This window comes from Oncorhynchus keta, chromosome 12 (assembly GCF_023373465.1).
Source record: "Oncorhynchus keta strain PuntledgeMale-10-30-2019 chromosome 12, Oket_V2, whole genome shotgun sequence".
Taxonomy (NCBI): Eukaryota; Metazoa; Chordata; class Actinopteri; order Salmoniformes; family Salmonidae; genus Oncorhynchus; species Oncorhynchus keta.
The window spans coordinates 37,674,245-37,684,298 of record NC_068432.1 but is presented as its reverse complement, the minus strand read 5'-3'; the positions used below and the strand labels follow the sequence as shown (position 1 = coordinate 37,684,298).

The following is a 10,054-nucleotide window of genomic DNA, read 5'->3' as shown; positions in this document are numbered from 1 at the left end:
AATTCCTGAATGCTGAAAATGTCTGATCTTTGTTTTAAAGGATCTGTGGCTAAAAGATGCGTATCTGTATTCCCAGTGATGTGAAAAACATAGATTAACTGTGAACTCAGTAAAATCTTTGAAATTGTTGAGTGTTGCGTTTATATTTTTGTTCAGGGTAACTTTGAGGCTTGTTGTGGTGCTTTGTCTCAGTGTTGGTCTCAATGTACCTCTTTATAAACTGGGTGGTTTGCACCTTTAATGCTGATTGCTGAAAGCCATAGCATATCAGACCAGATACCAAGGGTATGACAAAGCATTTATTTTTACTGCTCTAATTACATTGGCAACCAGTTCATAATAGCAAAAAGGCTGCTCGGGGGTTTGTGATGTATGGCCATTTACCATGGCTAAGGTCTGTATCAAGGCATTCCGCATTGCGTCGTGTATTAGAACAGCCCTTAGCCATGGTATATTGGCCATATACCACACACACTCAGGCCTTTTTGCTTAAATGCAGTCTTGATCAAACATGGATGCAACTCAGAGATTTGTTGAAAAAAAAGAAGATACATTTTAACACACGCACTTGACTTGACAGAACACACCAACCTAATTGAGCAACCCTTCCCTTGAGACAATGGGTGGCTGAGGTGGGCTTCTTCCCTCCCGCCTAGCAACACGGTCTATTCATTTCTACAGCGCTGTTATGGATGCATCCATCGGCCCTGGAGGCCTCTTCTCATGCCAGCATGTTTAAGGAATTGAGCACAGGGTGTGCTACCAACTTAGCAAGCTCCTGTAGATGAAAGAGAAAAATAAGTTAGGTTAGGGAGCATGAATAAGTTATCTTCCTAAGGTTGTGAATAGTTTTTTATTGTATTTTAACTACAACTCTAAGCTACCGCTCATCTTTCATTCATTAATCAGGATGCTCTGGATAAATGCTCTCATTGCAATTATCCAGATGGGATCTCATTTTTTTCCATGCTGTGTCCAACTCACCGGACTGCAGGACAGGCTCGAACTGGCCAGCCATGCAGATCTCCTCTTGTTTCCCACGGACAATGCGCTGGATGGCTGGGGGTAGGCCACGTGGGTTACGGGAGAAGATCAGGGAGTAACCATCCTCGCAGCTTCCATCCTCCTTCAGTGTACGGCAGGCGTAGGTGATGGCATAGTTGTCATAGTCGGTGTCAATCACCCAGTAGTTGTCACCTCCACTGGACAGGTAGCTGGCCAGCCCCTGGTAGTTCATAAACATCTTGCCGGGGGTGGTGGGGTTAGGCACACTGTACTGGGCAGCCATGTCAGCACACACAACCCAGAACCTGTCATCACAACAACACACACTATTCAGCACACAATCCAGAACAAATTCAAACTCATATTAGCTCTCGCAAAACAGAACCGGAGGTCAAATACAAACGCAACATTATTGCGATCCATAACACACACTGTAAACTGTTGTCTATATTTCCTGTCCACAAAATCTTGTTGTCTAACAGACAAATTGTTTAGATTAATGTTCGGATATCAAACCACATTCTTCTGTACAATTAGACAATTAGTTTAGACTCTATGCTTTATATGCTAGTTTTTCCAAGTTGATATAGACCTACTCACCCGAAGAGAGTGACACGTCCCTTGGAGAAGGCTGTCATAGTGCCGTCATCATCGATGGTGTACTCAGCGGAGATGTTGTCCTGGAGGAATAGTCCCTCTGGGTCCTTCTTCTGAAGGGCATACCACTTCCCTGCATACTGCCACAGAGAGAAACAGAACAAAATCAGAAAGGTGAGAAATGCTCACACATACCGTAGACAGTGATGGAGATGAGGGTGGAAATCCAGAGCACTAAATGTATATATGGAGACGTAAGACTTCATCAGTAGATCATTGTAATAATCTCATATTCATTTACGTTAAACATTCTCGTACAGCCATGTTTATCCAATCATGTTTAGAACTGACATCATTTGCTTGTTTTTGTCTGTCTAGGGATGTGACCCATAATGTATGTACTGTAGCAAAGCTCACCCTCTTCGGTTCAAAGTCCTCCTTGACTGTGAAGCTGTCGACCACGCAGGAGGCAGACCAGGTGTGTTCCACGCAGGCCATCAGGACCATGAGGAGAGTCAGCTTTGAGGATCCCATGCTGCACAGCAGAGAGAGAGAGAGCGAGAGAGAGCGAGAGAGAGAGAGAGAGAGAGAGAGAGAGAGAGAGAGAGAGAGAGAGAGAGAGAGAGACAATGGGGATGAACTGACCACACTAGACAAAATATACACTAGATCAGGAGAGAGAGCCTCAAATGAAGTTAGTAAACACACTAGTAGTTGTAGTAAAAAGACAAAAAAAAATCTTTAGGAACGATGGTCATTCTGTTATATGTTCATAGGGTCCTGAGGTAAAAATGAGCTGTCCAATCACATATTTTGCATGCACATATATACAAAAGCACAACTCATTCTTAGCTAACTAGTATCTTCCAAAATAAATTCATACTGTATTCAGGAACAATATTTACGTTTTCAGTAAGATAATCAAGTTATATTATATCCACGGCTCCTCTTTACCATGTGGCTGGACCTTACCTTTCTTTGTAAAGATGAGCAGCAAGTAGAACTCAGTGATCTCTGTTTTGTGGTTGTCCGTTAGGTTGTGGAGTCTCTTGTGTTTGGGGTCCTTTATATACACGAACACAGACAAGCTTAATTATTATTTTCACTTCTTGTAAGTAAATAAGGTGATTAAATCGCGGGTTAATCCGGTTGGTGAAATTCCGACTATAATCTGGCTTCACCTCTGAACCCACTCATGCCTCGCGTAAAAACAATTAGGGCTTTATGTAACTGTGAAGAAACACACACACAAACACACACATACTTACAATGGGAAAATGTATTCTACAAACACAGAGGACCAGCAAGATTAGAGAAATCAGAGCCAGGAGTAATGAGCATTAGTTGTTGTGTTCCAGAACATAAATCATTACTATGCTGATGGAATACTAGTGTCGTTCCACAAAATAAGTGTATTTTGCATCATCCTTGATATTTTAAGTAGACATTTTGCACCAAATAGAATTTTAAAAGCTGTTATATTAATTTAAGTTCTCTTTAATATAGACCAAACAGAGAATACAATAAATCAGTGCCAAAATTCAGCGTATTGACATGTTCATTTCTGAGACTTACAGAAAGATTTTAACCCACCTAACCCAGGTTTAAGATTTCACTCTGATTGTAAAGCCCTAGTTGTTTTGTTGCTTTGACAAAGTTATTTCTGAAGATTATTATTATTTATTTCATGTGATTAGTGATTCATTTTGAAGTAAAAAACAACATGTCCTTCATTTTAAAGTCAACCCCGCACTCTAGAAAAAAAGGTGCTATCGGCTGTCCCCATAGGAGAACCATTTGAAGAACCCTTGTTGGTTCAAGGTAGAACACTTTTGGTTCCAAGTAGAATTGTTTTGGGTTCCATGGAGAATCCTATCCACAGAGGGTTCTACACAGAACCCAAAATGGTCCTACATGGAAACAAAAGGGTTTTATCTCGAACCAAAAAGGGTTTCCCTATGGGGAATGCCAAAGTGTGTGATAGGTGAACTTAAATCTCATTTTTACATTTTAGTCAATTAGTAGACACTCTTATCCAGAGCAACTTGCAGTAATGAGGTCATACATTTTTGTTCTGGTCCCCAGTGGAAATCAAACCCAGAACCCTGGCATTGCAAGTGCCATGCTCTTACCAACTGAGCCACACGGGATTACTCTCATTTTAAAATGTTAAAACCATATTCCTTTTTTTATTATTATTCAAAAGAATCATTGAACATCTAGTAATCAAATCATAGTTTAAAGCATGTGAGCTGGTTCTATGCCTTTTGGCAATTTTCTGGTGTTTTGTGGTGAAAAACTGACCGGGTTGAGCATAACAAGTCAAGCCTGTTACCCATAAAAAGACAGGCAAAAAAAGAAGGGAAAAAAAGCATTTTATTTTGTGAGGCTTCCATTCCTGCTGTCACAATGGGATTTATGGCTAATTGAAAATGAAATGGTCAACCCTGTAACTTTATTTCGCACTTAACAGGCACTTACATGTATTTTATTTAACTTCTTGAGATGTGCTTTTTATGTGACAGAATGTATATATCAAAAATATTAAAAAATCACCCACTGCCAGCAGCACTGCTCAGTTGTAGACCTTGACAATAGTTTGGAGATCCTGAAGTATGATAAAACAGCCAGCTGGCTAAAAGTCACAATATTGTAGTCTCATCCATCAGCTGAATCTCTCTGTCAAGCTATTGCTATCTGGTAGCAATTAGCCTGGGGACAAGGTGTGCTGTGTGAGCTAGTGTTTTTATAGATAGGCTTTGTTTGACTCTGATCCATGTATATGTGATGTACATAACTGGCATGGCTTTAAGGTTATGTTTGTAACGTAACACTTGTGTTCTATGGAGACTCAGTGTATGAACTCAGCTGGAAACAACATGATACAATAAACACTAACGCTTCTGTTGTGTCACATACACATGAACGCACTCACACACACACACAAAAACTCTCTCTCTCTCACACACACACACACACACACACACACACACACACACACACACACACACACACACACACACACACACACACACACACACACACACACACACACACACACACACACACACACACACACACACACACACACACACACACACACAATTTCCATTTTGAGCCTGCAGGGTGAGGCTGAAATGTCCTAGATTGCTCTCTTCATCTGGGGAGATTCACCCTGATCAGGTGACTTTAATAATATTGTGTAACAAGTGCCATGTGAGATGACCTCACCAGGATCTTAGTATAGTTGCATGATCGTAGTTATTTCAGAAGACCTTTTTTTTTACATGACAGGCCTATTTTTATCACAAGCATGTACTGTGTCAATGGAGTCTATTTTCTGCTGAGGCTTTTTGTCACCCACCTGCACTGGTGTAAAGTACTTCAGTAAAAATACCTTAAAGTACAACTTAAGTCGTTTTCTGGAGTAGCTGTACTTTACTATTTTTGACAACTTCCTTTTACTTCACTACATTCCTAAAGAAAATCATGTACTTTTCACTCCATATATTTCCCCGGAGAACAACCCTGGTCATCCCTATTGACTCTATTGACTGATCTGGCAGACTCACTAGACACAAACACTTTGTTGGAGCGTGCCCCACGCTATCTGTAAAAATTATGAAAATAGTGTCGTCTGGTTTTCTTAATATAAGGAATGTGAAATTATTAATACTTTTACTTTTGATAATTAAATACATTTAAAACCAAATACTTTTAGACTTTTACTTGGTGACTTTCACTTTTACTTGAGTCATTTTCGATGAAGGTATCTCTACTTTTTCTCAAGTATTACAATTAGGTACTTTTCCCACCACTGTCCACCTGTTACCAGTATAAGAGTGTAATCCCAGTACCTGGAGCCTCCTGCCAGGAGCTGTCTGGAGTTCTCTGGGGACATTTTGTTCTGAGGAGTGGACACAGAGGATGATGGCAAAGGGCATGAATGATTGGCTAACGGGCTCTGCAGAGGAGTGGCACCACCACTCATTCAATCTTCATTAATTTAACTAAAGGCACTTCCAGTAGTTAGAGCATTGTGTACTGTAATCTTTCTCAACACTACTTTGAGGCATTACACCCAGTGTTATTGTCTATTTCTGGGATAGCTCTTTGGGCATTAGTAGTTCTTTAGTTGTTATGTAGTTCTTTCGTTGTTCTGTAGTTCTTTAGTAGTTATGCAGTTCTTTAGTTGTTCGGAAGTTATTTAGTTGTTCTGTAGTTCTTTAGTTGGTCTGTAGTTTGGTAGTTCTTTAGATGTTATACAGTTGTTTAGTAGTTATGTTGTTCTTTAGTAGTTATGCAGCTCTTTAGTTGTTCTGTAGTTCTTTAGTTGGTCTGTAGTTTACATTTACATTTAAGTCATTTAGCAGACGCTCTTATCCAGAGCGACTTACAAATTGGTGCAAACACCTATGACAACCAGTGGAACAGCCACTTGCATCTAAATCTTGTTGGGGAGAAGGGGGGTGAGAAGGATTACTTACCCTTACTTACCCTATCCTAGGTATTCCTTGAAGAGGTGGGGTTTCAGGTGTCTCCGGAAGGTGGTGATTGACTCCGCTGTCCTGGCGTCGTGAGGGAGTTTGTTCCACCATTGGGGGCCAGAGCAGCGAACAGTTTTGACTGGGCTGAGCGGGAACTGTACTTCCTCAGTGGTAGGGAGGCGAGCAGGCCAGAGGTGGATGAACGCAGTGCCCTTGTTTGGGTGTAGGGCCTGATCAGGGCCTGGAGGTACTGAGGTGCCGTTCCCCTCACAGCTCCGTAGGCGAGCACCATGGTCTTGTAGCGGATGCAAGCTTCAACTGGAAGCCAGTGGAGAGAGAGGAGGAGCGGGGTGACGTGAGAGAACTTGGGAAGGTTGAACACCAGACGGGCTGCGGCGTTCTGGATGAGTTGTAGGGGTTTAATGGCACAGGCAGGGAGCCCAGCCAACAGCGAGTTGCAGTAGTCAAGACGGGAGATGACAAGTGCCTGGATTAGGACCTGCGCCGCTTCCTGTGTGAGGCAAGGTCGTACTCTGCGGATGTTGTAGAGCATGAACCTACAGGAACGGGACACCGCCTTGATGTTAGTTGAGAACGTCAGGGTGTTGTCCAGGATCACGCCAAGGTTCTTAGCGCTCTGGGAGGAGGACACAATGGAGTTGTCAACCGTGATGGCGAGATCATGGAACGGGCAGTCCTTCCCCGGGAGGAAGAGGAGCTCCGTCTTGCTGAGGTTCAGCTTGAGGTGGTGATCCGTCATCCACACTGATATGTCTGCCAGACATGCAGAGATGCGATTCGCCACCTGGTCATCAGAAGGGGGAAAGGAGAAGATTAATTGTGTGTCGTCTGCATAGCAATGATAGGAGAGACCATGTGAGGTTATGACAGAGCCAAGTGACTTGGTGTATAGCGAGAATAAGAGAGGGCCTAGAACAGAGCCCTGGGGGACACCAGTGGTGAGAGCGCGTGGTGAGGAGACAGATTCTCGCCACGCCACCTGGTAGGAGCGACCTGTCAGGTAGGACGCAATCCAAGCGTGGGCCGCGCCGGAGATGCCCAACTCGGAGAGGGTGGAGAGGAGGATCTGATGGTTCACAGTATCGAAGGCAGCCGATAGGTCTAGAAGGATGAGAGCAGAGGAGAGAGAGTTAGCTTTAGCAGTGCGGAGCGCCTCCGTGATACAGAGAAGAGCAGTCTCAGTTGAATGACTAGTCTTGAAACCTGACTGATTTGGATCAAGAAGGTCATTCTGAGAGAGATAGCGGTAGAGCTGGCCAAGGACGGCACGCTCAAGAGTTTTGGAGAGAAAAGAGAGAAGGGATACTGGTCTGTAGTTGTTGACATCGGAGGGATCGAGTGTAGGTTTTTTCAGAAGGGGTGCAACTCTCGCTCTCTTGAAGACGGGAGGGACGTAGCCAGCGGTCAGGGATGAGTTGATGAGCGAGGTGAGGTAAGGGAGAAGGTCTCCGGAAATGGTCTGGAGAAGAGAGGAGGGGATAGGGTCAAGCGGGCAGGTTGTTGGGCGGCCGGCCGTCACAAGACGCGAGATTTCATCTGGAGAGAGAGGGGAGAAAGAGGTCAGAGCATAGGGTAGGGCAGTGTGAGCAGAACCAGCGGTGTCGTTTGACTTAGCAAACGAGGATCGGATGTCATCGACCTTCTTTTCAAAATGGTTGACGAAGTCATCTGCAGAGAGGGAGGAGGGGGGAGGATTCAGGAGGGAGGAGAAGGTGGCAAAGAGCTTCCTAGGGTTAGAGGCAGATGCTTGGAATTTAGAATGGTAGAAAGTGGCTTTAGCAGCAGAGACAGAGGAGGAAAATGTAGAGAGGAGGGAGTGAAAGGATGCCAGGTCCGCAGGGAGGCGAGTTTTCCTCCATTTCCGCTCGGCTGCCCGGAGCCCTGTTTGGTAGTTCTTTAGATGTTCTGTAGTTCTTTAGTTGGTCTGTGTTCTTTAGTTGGTCTGTAGTTTGGTAGTTCTTTAGATGTTCTGTAGTTATTTAGTTGTTCTGTAGTTCTTTAGTTGGTCTGTAGTTTGGTAGTTCTTTAGATGTTGTTCAGTTGTTCTGTAGTTCTTTAGTTGGTCTGTAGTTTGGTAGTTCTTTAGATGTTACACAGTTGTTTAGTAGTCATGCAGTTCTTTAGTTGGTCTGTATTTATTTAGTTATTCTGTAGTTCTTTAGTTGGTCTGTAGTTTGGTAGTTCTTTAGATGTTATTGTCAGGATTTGGCCAGGGTTGTTCCGGTTTTTGGTCACTAGATGCCCCCATTGTGCCTTTTGACCTTTTGTTTTCCCTTGATCCCCATTATTATTTGCACCTGTGCCTCGTTTCCCCTGATTGTATTTAAACCCTTTGTTTTACTCAGTTCTTTGCTCTGTGTTTGTATGTTAGTACCCAGCCCTAGTACTCTGTGAACTCTTGTTGATCCTGGTGGACGCTCTTGTGGAATTCTGTTTTTTGTTCTTGTTTGTTTGTTTTTGAGTATCTTTTGAGGCTTTTTGTGCTATACCTTCCACCTTGTGGATTTACCTTTTTTGTCTTGGAGGATTACCTTTGTTCTTGTGGAATTCCTTTTGAGGTTGTGGAGTTACATGTTTTCCTGAAGAACTTCACTTTTTACTTCATTAAATACACCGTCTCAAGTACTGCTGTGTCTGCCTCATCTTCTGGGTTCTGCTGACTATTCGTGGCTCAGTTGGTTTAGTGACTGTTTCTCACTCCGGAGACCCGGGTTCGTAACCGGGTCCTGACAGTTATACAGTTGTTTAGTTGTTCTGTAGTTCTTTAGTTGGTCTGTAGTTTGGTAGTTCTGTAGATGTTATACAGTTGTTTAGTTGTTCTGTAGTTCTTTAGTTGGTCTGTAGTTTGGTAGTTCTTTAGATGTTATACAGTTGTTTAGTTGGTCTGTAGTTTGGTAGTTCTTTAGATGTTCTTTAGTTGTTCTTTAGTTGGTCTGTAGTTTGGTAGGTCTTTAGATGTTATACAGTTGTTTAGTAGTTATGCAGTTCTTTAGTTGTTCTGTAGTTATTTAGTTGTTCTTTAGTTGGTCTGTAGTTTGGTAGTTCTTTAGATGTTATACAGTTGTTTAGTTGTTCTGTAGTTCTTTAGCTGTTCTGTAGTTCTTTGAAAAGCCACGTACTGTGCTTGCAAACTCCAAGCTGATGCCTGTACAATACTTATGCTTGTAACACCACACTTGATCTTAGACCTCAGGGAAGATTGCTGGCACATGGATGTCTATTGACAATATCATGTGATATTGTACTGCATTCGACAATGCACAGCTTTTTCTGTACAGGCGTTCAATGTTGGTATTTTGGTTACCAGGTTACTGTAATCATTTAGACCAGTGGAAAGTATGTCTCGGCGTGTTGTTTTTTATTCATTCAACCTTTGGGATAGAGGCTGAGAGGGAGCATACATTTGCTGACTATATCTGGCATATCAAATTAATTGAACTAACATTGAAGAATTATAGTGCCAATAGATAACAGAAGGAGTATGACAAACAAGCAACAGTTCTAATATGTACTGGTTAAACAAAATCTCTTGAATACAATTATTTTGATGGCTTGAATCTTAATGGCATGGTCAGCCTCAGTAGCAATGATTAACAGTACAAGCACAATTAGCTTGGTCCTTAGTATGAGCCGGCTGCCATCTTGTGTTGTAACACTGTATCTCTAGGTTCAAATGTGGCCCATGCACCAGGGACCACAAAGGGGCAACAGTTCATTGGTGACGAACAGGTAATATAGAGGCCTGTAATGGTTGGATTAATATTACATCTAGTATCCTTGGATGTGTACATGTGTTAAATCCCTCATCTCCATCTGTAGAGAGTATCTCAGATGAATATAATGCCTTGGGATCAACAGTTCCTCTGCTGTCAGGTCTGTCAGTTCCCCTTCCTGCATGCATACAGTATGTAATGACTGACCCCATTAGTTTCAGAGGTTTATAC

General features: G+C 42.6%; 1 protein-coding gene across 1 annotated transcript; it reads right to left on the bottom strand.

The window, feature by feature from the left end:
• Positions 1 to 281: 281 nt before the first annotated feature.
• On the bottom strand, positions 282 to 2,669 carry LOC118391724 (purpurin). The gene is made up of 5 exons (XM_035783225.2): positions 2,575 to 2,669; positions 2,020 to 2,137; positions 1,606 to 1,742; positions 985 to 1,310; positions 282 to 778 (listed from the first exon to the last, which is right to left on the bottom strand). Exons 2-5 carry the CDS (start codon positions 2,134 to 2,136, stop codon positions 768 to 770), a joined length of 591 nt encoding a protein of 196 aa, XP_035639118.1. The 5' UTR covers position 2,137; positions 2,575 to 2,669; the 3' UTR covers positions 282 to 767.
• Positions 2,670 to 10,054: the final 7,385 nt, after the last annotated feature.